The sequence below is a fragment of the Notamacropus eugenii genome, chromosome 4 (assembly GCF_028372415.1).
Source record: "Notamacropus eugenii isolate mMacEug1 chromosome 4, mMacEug1.pri_v2, whole genome shotgun sequence".
Classification (NCBI taxonomy): domain Eukaryota; kingdom Metazoa; phylum Chordata; class Mammalia; order Diprotodontia; family Macropodidae; genus Notamacropus; species Notamacropus eugenii.
In genome coordinates this window covers 422274718-422295188 of record NC_092875.1, presented here as the reverse complement: position 1 = coordinate 422295188, position 20471 = coordinate 422274718, and the positions used below count along the sequence as shown (strand labels likewise).

The following is a 20471-nucleotide window of genomic DNA, read 5'->3' as shown; positions in this document are numbered from 1 at the left end:
AATTCACACAGACCTTCCCATACTTTTCCATATTCTTCATTTTTTTATGACACAGTAATATTTCATTACATTCATCTGTCACAATTTGCAGAAGTCATTGTTGGTGGTATTCATTACAGATTTTCCAATGAGTACTTTGCTAAGTACATCTCTAAGTTGTCAAGGATAAGGTTTTCCTGTGCTGCCAACTGCACTCCCTCTTCTCAATACCAGTTCCTACACAGAACAGGTCTATCGACCCAAGTGGTAGCATTGAGAGAAGAGAGAGTTTAGTTGTATTACTTGGCCTCCCTTCCTTCTAATGCCCTTCATGTTCTTTGGATGTTTTCTAGGTGAAATTTAGGTTACAAGTAAATAGATGGTAAGAACATCATAAAGAGACAAGTGCAAGACTGGCTAGACATAGGACTTCCTGGCATTTGTCAGTTATTGAGGGTTTCTGAAGTGGTCAGATGAGTCAAACAAACTGTGTGCTTCCTGAGTCCAAATTTTCCTGTTGCCTTGAAGGCATCACCTTGGAAATGGCCATGGTGGGAAGATTCCTGGTGACTTATTCATTGCAGCCTTAATAAGACTAGTTGGAACCATCTTCCAAAATATGGAAACATGCAACGTGTGGTTGTTTGTCCATTCACAATTTCCTGATTATTTTTAGTTAGTCTGGGCAGTTTTCTTTCCATCTGCATCCGTGGATATAACTTGGTTCGTTTCATGAAAATCAAATAATTCAAGAGCTTGAAATGTATTTGTCACATTATATTTTTATTTATGTTTTGAGGGTACTTTTATGAATTGAATTACAAAAGTAATTACATCAGAAAGGCATTGCTCTCAGGAAGCTGAATTGAAGTATTTTATTAAATAAAATTAGCACAGGAAATTGACCTAATTATTCAGAAAGTTGAGATGCAAACTGAATAGTGTAGGGCAGTGGAGTCAGTGTTTTGACAGCTCCAACATAGGATTTACCAAAAGTGCTGGAAAATGGTTTTCATCCCTCTGACTTTCAGAAAGTACAGCTTTCTTTTTTACTTATGAAAGTACTTTGGGGTGTATTATATAAAAAATATCTTTCACCTTTTAAAGGCCACAGTTCTTCAAAACTGGCTCAGTGTTTCCTTTTTCTGCCATGTCTAACCACTGCTAATTAAATAGGAAATGTTATTTTGTCTTTAGGTTTAGAAGCCATATACATAGACTTGTCTAAATCTCATTTAAATTTGTCATGCAAGTGAGTGACCTTTGAAAACAACCTGATTTCATTCAGCAATGAGTAAGCACAGGCACTTTGTTATACTATGGTATAGAAGGTCACAGAAAGAGTAGATGTTTAATATTATCATGAAAACATTTGTTTGGAGACAAATTGTTTCTGTCTGCTCACCATTAAGGATGTTTGACTCTGATTTCACAAATGTGGCTTATTGCCACCAATGACTTCCTGAGGATGTAAGAGATAAATGAAATACCTTCAGAGGGGTTACGGTATTGTCATGAGTGTGAGGAACAGGACAAGGACCTTGAGAAGATCATTTGACTCAACATTCAGCTTACCCCCAATCCTTTGGCCAGCATTTTCCAGACTAAATTGACCATTGAACTTTGAAATATATCAAAAGGACCCAAAAATCTAGTCCAGGAGACCTGAGAGTATAGAATACCTTCCCTCCCTCTCTCCTGCCCCCACTTTCTTTTACTCAGGAAAAAAAAGAGGGGTTTCAGGGAAATTTAGGATAAATAGAGAAAGTTAACTTTATTTTCATACCCCTCTAATTGCCATACATATATACATACATATTTTTGATGCATACATACTTTCATGGACAAGTTACAACCTTTCTGAGTCTCATTCACTTTTCTAAAATTGCTTCTGCCTCAGTGGCAGAATAATAAATTTAGAGATTTAGTGCTAGAAGGGACCTTAGAGACAATCTAAAATAAACCCTTATTTTGTAACTGCAGAAACTGAGGCACAGAGTGGTTAAATGATTTACCCAAGATAACACACATAGAAAGTGGCAGATCTGGGATATAAACCCAGTTCCTCTCGCTCCAAATTCAATATCCTTTCTACCAACTAAAGCACAGTCTTTGATGCATTGCATCTAGATAGTACAATGAATAATGCCAAGCCTGGAGTCAGGAAGACTCATCTTCCTGAGTTCAAACATGGACTCACACACTTACTAGGTGTATGACCCTGGGTTAGTACCTCAGTTTCCTCATCTGTAAAATGACCTAGAGAAGAAAATGGCAAACCACTCCAGTATACTTGCCAAGAAAACTCCAAATGGGGTCACATAGGGTCAGACATGAATGAAAACAATTCAACAGTAATCAGAAACAACAGAATGGTATGTGAAATATTTTAAAGCTATACATATCTCCAAAATGATATTTTTCTCATGGAACCCGTATGTATGTGGTGTTAAACCCCTGGGGATGATGGAAAACAGTTTGGGAAATGCTGCTTTTGCTGAGTCTCTGTCTAAGCATCAGTTGCAATAGGGCAGTCTTTTATGGGTCCCATTCCACGAACCATTACACATAGAAATGTGAGCATGAGGATGGTCAGTCTCTAGAACAGGCTCCATGTAGGATTTCTCATAGAGAGGATTCATTCTAGTTATTAACTGTTGCCACACCTTGTTTGAGCGTCCTTTACCTCCACTATTTTTTCTTCCTTCTTCCTTAGTATTCCCCTTCCCCTTAGTATTATGGAATCATAATAATACAGTGTGTTGGGGGAATGTCTGCCCCAAGCAATGGAAAACTATACCTGGCAGAATGGGCAGATGAAAACAATTTGTTCCAGCAGTTCCAAACAGGTGCTGTGTAGTGCTTAGAGCCTGGTCAGACATTGAAAACACCAAGGTCATCCACCACATCACAGGCCATCACTGGTTGTCCTGACTTTGTTGCCAGAGTCAAATGGCCATTTATACCACGTGGCCTGATTTCCTCAAGGTTAAGGGTAACAAGGGAAGGTTGTTCTGGGCATTAGCAGATTTCAGAAAGCTGGAAATGTTTATAGAAGTCTGAGTGCAGGAATCAATGCCCTTCTGATACTGGGTCAAGCCTCCAGAAAACATCCGTCATTGTTAAAATCCATCATCATCGCCAACTTGTGTTTCTCTTCTGGTAAAGAAGTGTTTGGGTTACATATTGAAAATCCAATGAGTTTTTCCTGGAAAGCTGAATTTTTCTTGAAATGCTTGACTGTGAGTATTATATTTCAGGGATTGTTCAATGGGTCTTTATGACCATGTGGCAAGACTTCTTCACAATATATTCCTTCCATATCAGAACTCCATTTTTGTCTTACTTGATGGCATGTAATTTAAGTCCTGTATTGGCAGCCAAAAAATCATTACCTTGCTATCTCTTCTCCCCAGCCTTCCTTCATATCATTTTTCAGGTGGGATGCTATATGGCATAATAAAAAGAGGATCCCTGGCATTATATATTGGATAGGGCATCATAGTTTTCTGAACTTGGAAGACCTGAGCTCAGGTGCCACCTGTAATAGCCACTTGCTAGTGGACTTTGGGGGATTAATCAACAAACATTTATTAAGCACCTGCTAAGGGTGGGACAAATCACTTAATCTCCCTTGGCTTCTCTTTCTTCCTCTATAAAATGAGATGGTTGAACTAGATTAGTGATGTCAAACTGAAATAGAAATCCCTGTGGGCCATTTTTATTTTGGAAACCAGAAATTAAATTTATCTATTTCCCAATTCTACTTCCCAATTCCATTTTAATCTGGTTGGGAATATCCAAAAATTTTGCTGTCCATAGCCAGTAAGTTTGACATCACTGGACTAGATGGTCTCTGAAATCCCTTCCAGCTGTGAACCTATGATACCCTGCCTGGGGTTCCACTCTTACATCTGACTTCTTTTAGCTTTATACATTTATGATTTTGGAAATAGCTGATAACAAATTCCCCTGGCCTTAATTTCCTCATCCACAAAATGCGAGAGTTGGACTAGGCAGTCTTGGAATTCACTTTCAGCTCTAGAATGATGATTCCATGATAAATCCCAGATCAAATGTGATCTTCTCCACAAAGCCTAAAAATGACAGTTCCCTCCTCTGAATTCCACTCATTCTTTGTACCTATCTTACTTCACTTCTACATTCTACTGTGTATTACTGTAAATTGTTTCTATGGCTTATCTTCCAACTAGTCTATGATCTATCAAAGGACAGATTGTTTTACCCATAGCACCTAGCCCAAAGCTTTAATCATAAGAAGCATTCAATAACTGTTTGCACACTGAATTAATGAATGAATCATGGTCATAGGTAGTATTTTCAAAGACCTAGCTCTACTCACCATCATCCTACGCTGCCAGTTTTTGTTTGTAGGCTAGGATGTCCTTTTCTATAAAATGACACAGAAAAAAATCCAAATATGCAGTTTGCCATAGGACAAAAATAATTAGGAAGTCCTACTCCAGAGAACGTTCACTTCTATTTTAAAATTATTGCTATTTCCCTGAAGCATTTTGTGCCTGAATGGCTGGAGGTTCACATCATTTGGATGTTCTACAGAGCTTTTTGTATGTAGGAGTACCTCAATAATGCTAATTAATGATTTAGGATGGCATAATTTACAAAAATGAATAGCTTTCTTGCTAGGGCTCATTCATTTTCCAGGACAGTTGGTCGTTATTTCACACAGATACCATACCTTTTGTTATTTTGTCAAACTGATAGACTTGCTCAGCTAATTGCATTCTATTTTTGGTGTTACTGTCCAGAGGTAGACTCAGCATGTGAAAAATGAAACAATATAGTGGAATCTGTTTCATCCCAAATAAGAATAATTAAGCTGATATTTTATTATAGATTTTCTCAAGTTAAAAAGGACAGAAGTCTCCACGCATGATCACAGTATGCACTCACATACAATACCTTCATTTTGTTACATGAAGAGTCTTTGAAATGACAGAAAATTCTAAGCCATTCTCCAGTGTGTATAACACTGTCTTTAATATATACATTCTTTTGATGCCTTCAATTTTAAATATCAGTTATTTCAAACTTCTCCCATACAGAATTCTCCCATCTAACAGAGAACAATAGATACAGTGGCCAACATATCATCCCTGTCTAACAATTTATACAATATTCCATATACACAGTTCTCCATTTCTAGAAAAGAGGTGAAGAGGTGTACTTTTTTGACTCTTCTTGGAGACCAAACTTGGTCGTTATATTTACACAATATTATGTCTTGATCATCTCCTTCCTTTCTACCAGGCTGAGGAAGGGATATTTCATTAGGACCTACATTGTTTCTTTCAGTTCTTTTTAGTGAATTTACATTGTTACATTGCATTTACATCATTATAGGCATGGTGGATATGATTCTCTGGGTTACACATATTTTTGTTCTGCATGAGATCAGAAATTTTCCAGTGTAGTTGTGAATTCCTTATATTTGTCTTTTCTTAATGCATGATAATATCCTATTATATTCATATACAATAGCTTTTTTTCATCCATTCCTCAGTTGAAGGAAGGGCAACCATTTTATTTCCCAAGTCTTTGCTACCATAAAAAGTATGAGTATATTTTTTGTGTGCTCACGTGTGAATATACTTTCTGTAGGCTCAGAAGTGTGAGTCTGTTTCTTATAGGCTTATATGTGGGAATATTCTTTCTGTGTGCTCATATGTGTGAGTATGCTTTTTGTGTGTTCATATTTGTGTGAATATGCTTTTTTGTATGTTTACATGTGTGAGTATGCTTTTTGTGTGCTCATATGTTTGAGTATACATATGCTATTTATAGTATAAGTGTGTGATATATGTTGGATTTTGTTTTTGTCTCCAACTTCCTTGTGATGTATATGGAGTGATGGAATTGCAGTGTCAAAGGTTATGGAAAATTTAGTCACTTTTCTTGCATGGTTCCCAATTGATAGCTAGAGAGATTCATCACTCCTCCAGCCTATCTTCCCAACATTGACTGTTCTAACTTCTTTATCACTTGTGTTCTTGGATTTGTCAAACATTGGCCTGCTATTTAGATCTGAACTCTTGAATGCTGAATTAGACACTAAGGACAGACAGTCCACTGTAACACATTCTCTTTAAAGTGTCTGTAAAATCCTGAAGGAATATCTCCCTTGCATGAATTCTGGCTGGAGAAGTAATCGGTGGTTTTCCTAGAGGAATGCAGCAGATGGTCTCCTGCAGGTCTGTGGGTTTATCTAGGATTATTGCCTTCAACTTTTGTTCTGTGTAGGGTCTGATAAGTCCTTCTAACCATCTCTTTCCTTTATAGCCAACTTTAAGTTTACTACATGACCCTTTAAACTCAGGAATAAATTGACAAATGGTAGGTGATCTTAAAGTCCCAATTTAGTCCATAACTAAGCTCCAGGAAGCAGTGAATCAGAAAGTATCAGGTCACCCTCACCCCAGAGTCTTTTTTGGGGGGTCTCTTGGACTTCAGAGACTTCAGAAGGGACTTGGTCAAGAAATATGAGTTAATTTACCAGAAAAAAAATCCATCATGATAAAATACAGTTGACTATGTATAGCCTTCATTGCAAAGTAAATGACTTTGAGTTTTAGCTAAGTTTCTGATGTTTTCTTCTTAACAGCCAGATAAGACCTCCCTTGCACCTTCTAACACAGTCCATTTGTTCTGAGGTAGGCAGACTGGGTCCCCCTGGTAATATCCTGCTGGATCCCTTAAACTGCTCCGCTTTCCGGATTCAATGGAGGATGCCACTTCATCACACCAGTCTCATCACTGGGTATACTGTGAGTACACAGGCTTGTTGTTTGCTTTTTAAGTAGAATGCCTGCCTTCCTGCTGCCTGTCAACCCTTTCCCTCCTGTCCCTATGCGAGCCCTTGTTACGTGAGCAGCCCTAATTCTAGTAGGATCACTTCTCTGGAAGTGCACTGTTCTTCTACTGGCCTTGAAATGAGGCCGAAAACAGTTTGTACTTGCACATTGATTAAAGGCTATGGTTGGGTTAGTCAAACATCTCTGTGGTTCCCACATCATTCGTAGCTTCAGACTATGCCAGGTTTAATAGAGGTGGTAGACACCAAGTTTGGAAAGACTAAGCTTATATGTATGAAACAAATAGAGAAATGCAACAAAGCATCCTACAGTAAATGAAAAATAATGTCAGCACTGAATCTAACTGCTAGGTACCAAGGGGAGAGAAAGGAAGGTGAGAGAAAGTTTTTCAGGGAAAGCACCTATATAATATGACCTGAAGTAGGGTCATGTAAATCGAGTGTGTGGGAGGATGGGGGAGCCAAAGGAAAGGGATGTGAAGGGAGCAATGAAATTTGATAAATTAACTCACTACAGCTTTTAGTGAAGTTAGAGCAGTATGTATTCTGTAAGAAAACCTTTGCACTGCTATTGACCCCAGTTAACCATATTTCTTCAAGGTGTTTTACTCGGAGGCCAGGGAGGACAAACTCTTACACCAGATGTCGAAAGATGTGCCTCTCAGCGAGGACATGCTCAATATGGTGAGTATCCCCATAGCTGGCAGCATCCCTTGAATATGACATCAGTGTTAGCACCCACAAGGACACTTCATAACTAGCAAAAGGAATTGGAATGTCTCTTATCCTCTAAAAAAAGTAGGTTTTTTCTCAAATTTGCATGTTGGAGAGGTAGGAGACTACCAGATCAGGATGCTGTGTGTACCATCAGTCATTGTATCTGATATTTGGGCTTATTTTTCTTTCTCTCCATAATTGTTTCCTTTGAAGGTTCAATTTGGAGGAATGGGGTGGGATTTCATTCTCTTTTATTTCCCAAGATGATAGTGATATAACAACAAAAGCCATCAATACAATGTGTTTTTTTAAATAAAATTTGTGTGTTGTATGCCTCCAAATATTCAGTCATTTGGAGAAAATATAACAGTTGGAAATTGTCCTATTCTCTGTTTCCACTCCCTTTTGTCAATGGCAATGGAAACAACTTCCTTAGAGTTGTTTTTCTTCCTCACCATAAAGTTCCATTGTGATCTCTTAGAAGTAACTCTCAGGAAAGCTTTAGAAGTACAAAATGACAAATCTAAATGTTCCCAACTGCCTGAAGAGATACAATGAAATGAAGAGACTAATGTATTTTCAGGTTTATTTTTAATGATACTATCTTTGATTTTTTTCCCTCTTTCTCCTTACTATCTCCTTCCATTTTTTCCTTTAGCCTTCTTCATTCTTTTCTATGTTTTCACCTTTCTTTTTCAAACAAATTTTTCTTCTTAGACATTTTCTTTCCCTTTCCCCCTAACTTTTAATTTTGGGGGGATATACTTTGTTTTTTCATCAACTTCATTTCCAAACGTATCCTTCTCCCCCTACCCAGCAAACCATCCTTTATCATTTATGTTCAGCTGTTTCAGTTGTGTCTGCCTCTTCATGACTCCATTTGGGGTTTTCTTGGCAAAGATACTGGGCTGGTTTGCCATTTCCTCCTTCAGCTCATTTGGTTGATGAGGGAACTGAGGCAAAACAGGTTTAAGTGATTTGTGCAAGGTCACACAGCTAGTATCTGAGGCCAGATTTGAACTCAGGAAGATGAGTCTTCCTGACTTTAGACCCAGTGCTCCATCCACTGCACCACCTAGCTGCCCATCTTTTATAATAAATAATTAAAAAGAATAAACAAAAGCCTACAGTAAGACTACCCAATATACTTGGGTATATTCTGTATCCCCTTTTCCCATTCTCAGTATCCTTTCTGCCTCTCTCTCTCTCCCTCTCTCTCTCTCTCTCCCTCTCTCTCCCTCTCTCTCCCTCTCTCTCCCTCTCTCTCTCTCCCTCTCTCTCCTTCCCTCTCTCTCCCTCTCTCTCCCTCTCTCACTCTCACCCCCAACCCCTTCCTGCCTCTCTCTCTGTCTGTCTGTCTCTCTGTCTCTGTCTCTCTGTATAGCTAAGGGGGCTGCTAAAACAGAGGCTGCTCCCTTCTGACTGAGACCGGGCCAAGGATTAGAATACTGGCCTCAAGGCTTTCGAGAGAAAATGTTCTTATTATTGTTTGTCTACACTAGAGTTTCCTGCCAGACTTTAGTCTTTTTCCTCATTCTGCTAATGTCAACAAGCATTTCTTGTGTGACTGACTCCTTCTGTTCCCAGTTTAGGGAACTAGTTTGGGTCTAATTGGTAGGGGGGATGTAAGAGAATGACATGATGTGGTGCCTGCCTGTGAACTGCCTAGAGCCTTATTGGAAAGAGAAAATATGAAATAGAGAGCAGCATAGATCTTTAAAGAATACTCATTAAATGCTGAATTATGTGCCATAGACTACACACATTAATAGGAGTTTAGAGAAGGGAGGGCTTAGTGTGGGCTGCATTCATTAAGGAAGATTTCATGGAAACGGGAAACTTGGAAGAGCATGAGATGCTGAACTTGGAATCACAGGACCTGAAGTTCAAATCCCAGCTAGATTTAGAGCTGGAAGGGACTTTGGAATCCACTGAGTACATTTTACAGATGAAGAAACTGATATACAAAAAGGTGATGTGACTTGCCCAGGTCGCAAAACTAGCAAATCTCTTAGTCTAGATTTGAATTCAGATCGTTCCCAACTCCAAAGCCAGTGTCTCCACCAAACCACCTTAGTTCTTTGCCACACTGCCCAGATGCTGTAACCTGTGAGACTTTGGGCAAGTCGCATAATTTCTCTGGGCCTCAGTTTCCTCTGGTCACAGATTTGGAGCTCATATAGTCAGACCACCCCATTTTGCAGAGAAATTAAGGCACAGAAAGGCTGCCTAAGGTCACACAAATAGTTATCTAAAGTGGATAGTAATAATTCTACTCTTGCCCTTGTGAGTTTTTCTGTGATGAAAGCACTTTTAAACTTTAGAACGCTATAGATGTGGTATCATCGTATTTGGCTGACAGGATGGGATAGGAAGGGGATCCCTTGCTATGGGACAGTGTGAAGGAAACTTGAATTGTCAGAAAGGACTACAGTGAGTTAGGAGAGTGTGAGGAAGGTGTCTGGGCTGACTGGAGCACAGGACTTCTGTAGGAATGATGTGAGTTTCCAGCCTTGGCCTGGGCACTAGCACGGTTGGTTTACAGAATGACCTTGAGACTTTCCATGTCCCATCATCCTTCATGCTGTTGTTTCTTTTGTTTCCCCTCTACAGGGTCAGCTGGATGACCAGGCAGCTTTTGTAAGTATGCTTTAAATGTTGATATATCCATGATGCAGCGCTAGGAGTGTAGGTGGTCTCTTCTCATCAAAATATTGAAGTTGGCAGACACTGTTTGGATACTTATTAATCAGAAAGACCAACCAGACAGTGCATATTGCTGGTGAGAGCAGAGACCATGGAGTGTACAAGGTGAATTTCAAATCATTAAAAAAATAAGCCTCTCTTAGCCTCGCTGTGCGATGCTTCAACTCACATGGCGATAGAAGAGTAAGAGGCCCATTTTTTAAAAGACTGAAATAATTTAATCTCTGTCTCGAGGCCAGGTGAAATAGATTGGAAGAGAGAGAAAATAGTTAAACTGGTAAAATACGATGATTTTTAAAAAATCTTTTCCTCCCTTCCCTTTCTCTCACTCCCTCTGAACTTTTGCTGCACTCAGGCTCAATTACTTTAGACATTTCTGCAGGATGTAGTCAATTCAACCAAACAAGAGTTGATTTTTGAAAGTAGGTCTTACAGCCTGCCTGCTGCAAAAGGAGGATTTTAACTGAAAGTGGGATGTTTGATTTTTTTGGTGAAGTGCCTAACAGTGGACTGGATTGACAACCAGTTGGTCTGGTTCACTTAATAAAATGGCTATAAGAAGTTGACTTGTTGTTTAGAGTTCGGATCCGTTGCTTCATGATCTATCCACCGGCATTCATGGGGTGGAAAGAGCATTAGATTTTGATTCAGTGGATGTAGGTTCCATTCCTGCCTCAATCATTTCCTATATGACCTTGGGAAAGGTAATTAACTTTTCTGAGCCTCAATTTCCTAATCTGTAAAATGAGTAACTTGAACTTTGTTATCGTTGTCCAGTCATGTCTGGCTCTTTGTGACTCCATTTGGGGTTTCCTTTGCAAAGATGCTGAAGTAGTTTGCCATTCCCTTCTCCAGCTTATTTTACAGATGAGGAAACTGGGGCAAACAGGATTAAGTAACTTGCTCAGGGTCACACAGCTAGTAAGTGTCTGAGGCTAGATTAGAACTCAGGAAAATGTCTCCAGGCCCGATACTCTGTAAGAAGACTGGAAAGATAGGAAGGGACCAGGTTGGGAAGGACTTTAAAAGCCAAGTCCGGGATGTGATATTTGGTCCTGGAAGTAACAGAAAGCCATTGGAGTTCTGAGGAGAGGAAGTAACATGGTCAGACTTTAGAATGGTCATTCTGATAACTGAGTGGAGGATGGATTGGAGTGGTAGAAATTTGAGGCAAAGAGACCAACCAGAAAGTCTGTTCCTGCTGGAATAAATATCTTCACAGGTCATCTAATAACTAGAAGGAGAGACAAGAGATATCTTGTGGCTTCATTTCCACAAGAAGGTAGCAAGGATCCTAGTGGGGTAGGAAAGCTGAGCAGCAAGAAATTGGATGGTTAGAGTGGAAGAATATAAGCAGTTTCCATTCAGGTCCCACAAGCAAAAAACTCTTGAATAGACTTTCTTGTCATTCTACTCACAGAAAAATAAGGGGATTTTGGATCTTCTAAATGCAGAGCAGAGACCAGTACACACCGAAGAATAACACATAATGAAGACATAATCCATGCTATTGCAGTGTTTACAGCCCAGCAAGGGATGGGGGTGAGAGGAAAAGGGATACACCATGCCCATTTCAGACCATTGTAACAGATACTTTTTTCCTACCATGTGCTAGATGCTGGGGTATGAATATGGAGGAAATCATAGTCCCTACCCATAGTTTACATCCTAACTTTTTCAGAGTGGGGGATGAAAGCAGGCATTCAGGATGAAGTGACTTGCTAGTCACACCACAAGGATATGTCTGAGGCTGGATTTGAGCTCAGGTCCTCCTAGTTCCAGGGCTGGCACTTTATCCATTGCACCACCTATCTTCCTCTATGTTCTATCTTTAAATAGTGTGGAATAAAATCTGACCAAAGTGTAAGAAAGGTAGAGTGACATTTGGCAAACTAATTGGTTAGTTCAGCTCATGAGGGAAAGTAAAGCAGCTGCTTAAAAGGAATTCTCTCCTTGTATTTAGCCTGGAACATCTGCCTCCTTGACTTGAGATTCGCAGAGCACAGGCACTTAAAGGGCTGCTTTACAGATCTTGAGTGTTTGTGGTCATTCAGTCACAGTGGCTGTTGTGTGGGCATTTGTCCTCCTGGAATGCAGAGCATAGTGGCCTGGCTGTCGGAAGTGCCCTGGGCACCCCTGGGGAGCACTTCTAGGAAGAGGGGGTTGCTGTGGAGAAGCTATCCAGTGGCAAGTGTGCCTGTAAGAGGTTAGAATAGGCATGGGGGCCTGAGATCAGGGGGATTCCAGGGAGAAACTGGGGGCTGACTGAGTTCCTCCTATATAATTCTCATCCTTTCATGAATCTACAGGAAATAGCATATCCTTTTGTCATGCTTTAATTCTCCCTTCCCTCCCTTTCCATATTTTTTCTCCTCCCCTTCCATCCCCTCTCATCCCCTCCCCTCTCCTATCCAGTTACTATTTAAGGAAATTTTAAGAGAAAAAATAATATTTAGAGCTCACTGTAAGCATTGTAAAGAGATTCTAGGAAAAGGCAAACTGGTATTATTTTATTATAGCAAAGCCCCATCTTGGGTAGGAAAAAAAATGTTGAAGGTGACCTGAGCCTTAGTTCCTGTGTAAAATCCCAGTGATTTATTTTTCTTTATTCTGTTCTTCTAGGCAAAACAAAGATTAAAAGGAAAACAAGATCATAGGAAGAAACAAAACAGAAAGAAATAGCTTAACTTGTTTTGAAATTTTCATTCCATTAAAAATTTTTTTTTTCTCCAAAAAAAAAAAAAATTCCCCAAACCTTTAATTTCTTATCCAGGTTGGTTCAAATCTGAAATGATGAATAGTTAGATACCCAAGATTAGTCTGATCATCATCTGATCATCAAGGAATTAAGATTTATCACTCCAGTAATGAAGTCAGCTAGATAAGGGAGGGATATTAGAGAAGGAATTGAGCAATTAGATGACCAAATTGTATTCCTTACTCTACATTCTCCAGGTCAGAGACTGTTTTCTTCTAACCTAGAGAGTTTAGCTCAGTGACTTGCACATAGTAGGCATTCATTGAATATTGAATTGAATTCAGTTGAAATGCCAAGCCCCCAACACGGAAGAATAGATGGACTCTGCTTCCAAAATTGATGAAGTTAAGTGAAAAACAGCCAACTTCCCATGCCAAGGAAAGAATTTTTTTAACCCCACATGAGAACCTTCTGGATATAAAGATTTTCCTAATTTTTTAAAGTGAAAAGCTTGTCTTTTTGATTTGTAAACTTGAGTAAACCTAGGACAATCTGATCTTGAAGGTTCTTAGTAAATATTTTGGGTGATTTGCACGTTTCTTAATCTTTTCCACTCATGTATCAGACAGCTTTACACTCAGGGAGAGTGCTTAATGTTAACATTTGGTACATACTGGCTGAACTCTAATTTACGGCTTATAATGATTTTTGCAGACCACATCTTTAATTCATACGGTTTTATGATTTTTTTAGGAGAGGAGGAACATGAAACAGACGGCTTTGAAATATTTTAGTTCATCTAGAAGAGAAATTCTGTATGCATTAGGAATTTCAGGGGTTGGAAAGGAAGGGCTGGAAAAGGACTCAAGTTTTTTGCACTTCTTAACTAGGAGTGGGGAAATGGACAGATTATAGGACTGTTGTAAGTGATACCAAGAGATGGGAATCAGAAGAAGGTGGAAAGCAGCAGAGAAAATGAAGAGCTGTACAGTAGTGGCTCCCCTTGCTCCAGAAATGCCTGGAAGACATGGGGGTAGCTAGGAAAACCTGGCTACTTAGCAAAGACAACTTTATTTCCTCATCTTGCAATCATGGCTCCTGTTATTTCTTGCATTGGATTAGACAGAATAATATTATTTGAGTGGGTTCAGCTTCTGTCTCTTCCAAGCATAGCTTGTAAAATTCAGAGGGAAGAGGGAAATTCAGGGAACAAGAGTAGTCCAGTTTAACTGGAAGAGTTTATGAATGAAAGTAATAGGGAATAAGGTTGCAAAGGGAGATAGGTTAATCAATAAACGTTTATTAAGTGCCTCCTAAGCATCAGGCACTGTGGTAAGCTCTGAGGATACAAAAAGAGACAAAAGACAATTCCTGACCTCAAGGAGGTTGAGACAACATGCAAACAAACCCATACAAAACAATCTATGTACAAAGCAAATAAATGATTCATAGAAAGAAGGTGCTAGAATTGAGAGAGGGTGGGAAACTTCCTGTAAAAGATGGGAATTTAGTTGGAACTTAGAAGAAGAGGTAGTTATTAGGCAGAGTTGAGGAGGGGGAGTGTTCCAGGCATGGAGGACAGCCAGGGGGTCTTGTTCATGGAAACCAGTGTCACTGGACTGAGGAGTATGTGGCAGAGAGTAAGGTGTAAGAAGACTGAAAATGTCGTAGGGGCTAACAGCATTTTCTATTTGATCATGGAGACAATAGGGAACCCCTGGAGTTTACTAAAGTAGAGGAATGACAGGTTGAACCTGTACTTAGGAAAACCACTTTCTTTACCTAATGGAGGATAGATTGGAGTGGGGAGAGACTTGAGGCAGGCAGACTCACCAGCAGGCTATTGCCATAATCCAGGTATGATGAGGGCCTGCACTGAACTGGTGACTGTCAGAGGAGAGCATGTTCATGAGATGTTGCAAAGGTTAGTGACAGTGCAAAGCTGTGATTTTGGAGTCAAAGGACCCAGGTTGGAAACTGAATTTTCTACCAGTTATATTTATGTGACCTGAATCCTTGCTCTCCTCCATGCCAAGAAGCAGCTGAACTGATAGCGAAGTTCTTTATGTGCAGAGAGTTCTCTCTCTCTCTCTCTCTCTCTCCCTCCCTCCCTCCTTCTCTCTCCATATATATGCACACACATATGTGTGTGTATGCATATATATGTATATGTATGCATATACATACACACATACATATACACACATGTGTGTATATCTGTATATTGTGTATGTTTCTAGGTCTAGGTCTTCTCTCTGATACCAAAGAGACCTTTGATTCTCAACCTAGTTCCAAATAAGAGCTCTTCAATAGTTAAAGAATAAGAAGTCTGCAGCTGACTCTTGAAGAAAGCTGAAGTCAGAAAAAGCTTGTGTCTGGTGTCTTTGTCCTGTAGAAAAAAAGATTTGTGATTCCCATCCTGGAATCAAGAGGTCCTAAAGTACATACACCAACCCATATTTTCTTAGTTAATAGACATGAATAATAAAGCTACTCTCTTGTAGTGGGGAAAACCCATTGATTTTATTAAATTTTATTTTAAAAGAGCCCTTATAGTCAAAAAAAGTAGGAAACCACTATCATAGGTACTGGCCTGGGAACTCATCTTTAACAAGAAGGCTAATCCTAGCCTTAATAATTAGCTAAGGCAATATGCTTCAGGAAAATTGAACTGGAATAAGAGAAGTAAATTGAGGAATGTAGCCACATTAGCATCCTAGAAGAGCCAAAGAGATGACTACAAAGTCATAAGATCATAGACATAAAACTGGAAAGGATCTTGGTAGTTTTCTATTCCAACTCCCTATCTAACTGATAAAGAAAGGGAGCCCCAGGGAATTGCTCATGTTAATACACCAAGCCCAGGAATCTTTAAGGATTAGTTAGGGAAGTGCCTTCCTCTATCAGAATTTCATATAGAGTATTGAAGAAAGGTTAAGAAATACAAGCTCTTATAATAAGACAAGTCATTCTTTGTCTAGACAGTCATTACCTAGCCCAAGAAATATGTGTTCTGTAAGGGTGTAAAGCTTTAGAAGCAAAGTGCTGAGAGCTGGAGTCGACCTTAAAGATCACCTCATCCACCCTCTTCATTTTGCAGATTAGGAAGATGAAATGATTTACTCAGTGGTAGATGGTAGAGACAGGATTCCAACCCAGGTCTCCTGGCCCAGATTTTTACTAGACTATAGCAGTTCGTGTCTATACTTTAGCATTTTGTTTCTTTTTCCTTCCATTCAGCGTCCTAATTAAGTTCCTCTTGGAAGAATTCAAACTTATCTTTGCTTCATTGGGGGGAAATAATTTTGTCCACACTTTAACTGAGGTTAGAGATGAGGATCACAATGTCCCTGGAAGTGAGATGTTGGGGTGAGGAGGGTAATCTCAGGCTCTTGAATGATGCTTGTGAAGCTGGGCCTGCAGCTGAAGCATCATCATAGGCTTATAGATTTTTTAGAGCTAAAAGGGTCCTGGAAGGTAATTTTGTCCAGCTTCCTCATTTTATAGATGAGGAAAGTGAAGATCGTCTGAAATGGTTTTTAACTTGGGGCCCAAGAACTTATAGATTTTTTTTAAACGTATATTTTGATAAGTTGATTTTCTTTTATAATCTTATGTGTCATTATTGTTGTTAAGTTAATATCTGACTCTTTGTAACCCCATTTGGGGTTTTCTTGGCAAAGATACTGCAGTGGTTTGCCATTTCCTTCTCCAGACCATTTTACAGATGATGAAACTGAGGCAGACAAGGTTAAGTAACTTGCCCAGGGTCACACAGCTAGTAAGTATCTAAAGCCAGATTTAAACTCGCAGGTCCTTCTGACTCCAAGCAGGCACTCTATCCACTGTGCCACCCAGCAGCCCCCTTATATATCATATCTTATGCATTTTTTAAGAAAGGACAAAGTGGTCCATAAGCTTCTTTAGACTGCCAGATGACAAAAAAGGATCAAGAATTCCTCATGTAATTTGTATGACTTAACCAAAGTCCCATTGACAGTAAGAGGTCCAGTTAGAATTAGAACTCAGATTCTTTACTTCAAACCTAGCACTCATTCCATTGTACCATGCTGCCCCTAGCACATTCTACTATGGTGTTTAGTATTGTATTTTCGGTGCTACTTGTCAGGTAGCAGATGTGGAAAGTGTGTGGAACAAGTCTTGGCTCAGTTACACAAAGGAAGTGACCGTTTCAGGTTGGTGGTCTGAGGACAACCAGAGCCGAGGGTGACAGACATATCTGGATCTTTAACTGTATATGTTTTTGCTGCACCCCCACACAGTCAGGGTAAGAAGCAAGGGCCCCATCTCTTGTGGCTAGTCCCATTGCCCTCAAGAACATCTGCGCTTCAAAGATGAAAAAGGTATAGTTCAAGCATTTCAACATTTGGCCCGAGGGAAGAGTGTTACTTACATTCTGCAGCCAAACCATAGGAGCAGCTCAGACTTCATAAGCTGTTTCTGAGTAGTGATGAGTAGCAGTTATAGGACCATTTATACATTCCTCTAGAGAGCAAGCCTTCCAGTTTGATAGGAAACATGTGAGGTTGCTTTCTTCTTGACTTTTTAAAACTGAGCTGATGTTGCTTTTGTCTTTGAGGAAAGCCTGAAAACTGTTGCAAAACGATTCTCTGGGTAGCCCACGTGATGCAGCATCAATGGGGGTTTCCAAATCCCCAGACTCATGTATTCTTTGTCTTTTTTTTTGACCATTGACAGGAACTAGTGATTGGGGATTTAAAACCAGGTACCACCTACAGAGTGAGTGTAAGAGCTTACGGCTGGAACATCAAAGGACGCCCAAGCTCTCCCCAACATGTTACCACTCTATCAAAAGGTAAAAAATTGTTCTGAATCTCTTTTAGTATAAAATGTATAGTCTCCATTGATGAGAAACATTTCATTTTGCATTGATAAATATGAGTGACTGAGAACTCAAGTTCTGCTCATAGACTGAAATCCTGACAACATAAAGTAAGAGAACAGGATGTTATTGTAAATTGTGGAACGTTTCTATAAATTTAAAAGGATAAACACATGTGAGTTCCCAAGGGTCAAATGGTATGAACTTCTTCAAGCTATATTTTTAGTTGAAGTTACCAGATGAAGAAAAAGAAAGACAGTTTTTCATTATTTTGGTCTATTTTCTCAGAGAAGAAGCATTCAGGGCTTCAAAATCAGGAAGACTTGTGTTCAAGTTTTTCTAGATGGCCTCTGAGGTTTCTCCTGATGCTAGAATTTGATGTCTCTAAGTTGGGCTACTTATGAAAATACAAAATTATTAATGTGCAATAAAATAAGCCCTGACAAAGTCAACAGATATGTGGTACGGGAAAACAATGAAACTAGGGACCTGATACATACTGACATGTGATCTTGAGCAAGGTTCTTAGTCATTCAGAGCTCTGTAGTGTTCAGATCTCTAGTCTAGAGCAATGGTGTCAAACTCAAAGATCCCTACCTCTGCACCCTGCCCTGGTGGGTTGTGTAATTGACATCTCTGCACTAGGCAACTCTTTAAAGTCTGTAAGTTGCAGAAAAGGTGCCGACTTGGATCTGCAGAGAGGGATGGGGGATTCCTCATCCAGGAATTTCCTACGTCAATGAAGTCCCATATGTCATTCTTATCCCTTTATTCCATATTTAGTGAATCCAGCCACTGCATAGGTCACTCTTTAAATTCTTGTGGAATCCTAGAAACCCATCATTGGAAGGGATCTCTGAGGCCATCTGGTCCAATTGGCCACAAATTCCCTCTACAATACTCCTGACAAAATAATCATGAAGAATTTTCTGAAAAATCTTCAAAGATGATGAACTTTGATGAACATTGATCCCTCATGTCAGCCCTTTAAGCTTTTGTGTTGTTGCCCAATCATTTTCCTGACTCTACTGACACTCTCCTTGACTCCATTTGGGATTTTCTGAGCAAAGGTACCAGAGTGGTTTGTCATTTCCATCATTTTACAGATGAGAATCTGAGGCAAACAAGGTTAAGTGACTTGCCCAGAGTCATACAGCTAGGAAGTGTCTGAGATAAATTTTGAACTTTAGAAGATGAGTCTTCCTGACTCCAAGGCAAGTCTAGCTGCCCTTTCAACTTTGGGATAACTAATTGTTCAGAAATTTTTCCTCACATCAAACCTATGCGTGCCTCTCTGCAACTTCCTATTATTCTAATTTTACCCTCAGATACTAAGCAGAGCAAGTTTCACTCTTCTTCCTCAAGATGTTCCTAACATGTTCCCTCCCCAAATCCTAGTCTCTCTTGCCCTTCTTTTATATGGCATGGAATCTAGTCCCTTTACCACACTGATAACCCTCCTCTGTACACTCATTAGCTGATTAGCATCATCTCTAAAATGAGGCACCCAGACCCGAATGCCATACTCCAGGTGTGATTTATCTGGGGCAGTGCTGTAAGGTGGAGGATTCAGTGATTGGGATGCTGATACCTCAAGCTTAGAACAAGCTTTGAACAAGATTCAATTGTTCCTAGAAGAGGAGGGACTTTTTAGGAGAAGCACATATGTTTTGTGTGCATATACAACCTACCCATTTGCTCTAATAACCTGACAAATGTTCTTTTGCTGCTTATTAGATCAATGTATGCCTCCATCGCCTCCTTATGCACCTCAAATCATCATGGTTTCTGACTCCGAGGTGGCACTCTCCTGGAAACGTGGAGAAAGTGAAGGAAGTTCTCCTATTCTGTACTACTTTCTGGAGTACATCAGGTACCTTCTTGGGTCCAGTCTAAATGTTCAATATTTTCCTTTCAGTTGTTTCAAGCTTGGTAGGAGACCTGTGAACCCTAGTCATTCTGGTGGGGATTTTCAAGGAAGAGTGTGTTGACACATGTTTATACTTCAACCCTGAACTTGCCCAGATGATACCTCTGAAGTCCATCAGAGGCCAATGCCAGTATCAATGGGAGTGGTCCATTACCACCAACTGCCAACCCTATTCCCAAGTTGAGAGATTGTTCTATAAACTAGAAATTGCAGATTGCAGCTGGCATTTTGTAGACTTATTGGAGTTGGCTTTTTTTTTCAAAAATTTGCCCAAGTAAATATTAGATAGTGGTTGTCCTTAGAAACTTAAACAATGAGAAGCTGTGTTGCTGTGGGGCAATTTTTAGACTCTCTTTATCTCCAATCTCAGTTCTTCTATTTCCATTTATCAGGAGGGAAGGTAGAAAAAGTAATTCTCTGCTCAGGAGGATCACGGGATCTCAGATTTAGAACTGGAGGGACTTTAGTCATAGCCTAGTCCCAATCCCCTCATTTTACAGATGAGAAATCTGAGGCCTCAGGAGGGAAGAATAAAAGTCCTTCTCATGCCAAAGGTTTTTTTTTAAGTTCTGATGGTGACAACTAGAGTTTGAATCAAACTGCCCCATTTGATTAGTTGGTCTGAAACACAAGAAACATTTATGGTTTTTGGAATCTGTGCATTAAAGATGAGAGGGAGGGGATGATCCTAAGGTTCTCTTTCCTCAGTTCAAAAAGGGACTAT

The 20471-nt window shown here is 39.7% G+C and overlaps 1 protein-coding gene across 1 annotated transcript in view; it reads left to right on the top strand.

Moving 5' to 3' along the window:
* The window catches only part of EGFLAM (EGF like, fibronectin type III and laminin G domains), a 256629-nt gene that overhangs the window by 88017 nt on the left and 148141 nt on the right, over window positions 1-20471 (top strand). The window contains exons 2-6 of the mRNA XM_072605784.1: window positions 6676-6785; window positions 7433-7516; window positions 10163-10189; window positions 17673-17790; window positions 19555-19690. Of these exons, the coding sequence (XP_072461885.1) occupies window positions 6676-6785; window positions 7433-7516; window positions 10163-10189; window positions 17673-17790; window positions 19555-19690 (475 nt within the window). The remainder of the gene's footprint in view (window positions 1-6675; window positions 6786-7432; window positions 7517-10162; window positions 10190-17672; window positions 17791-19554; window positions 19691-20471) is intronic.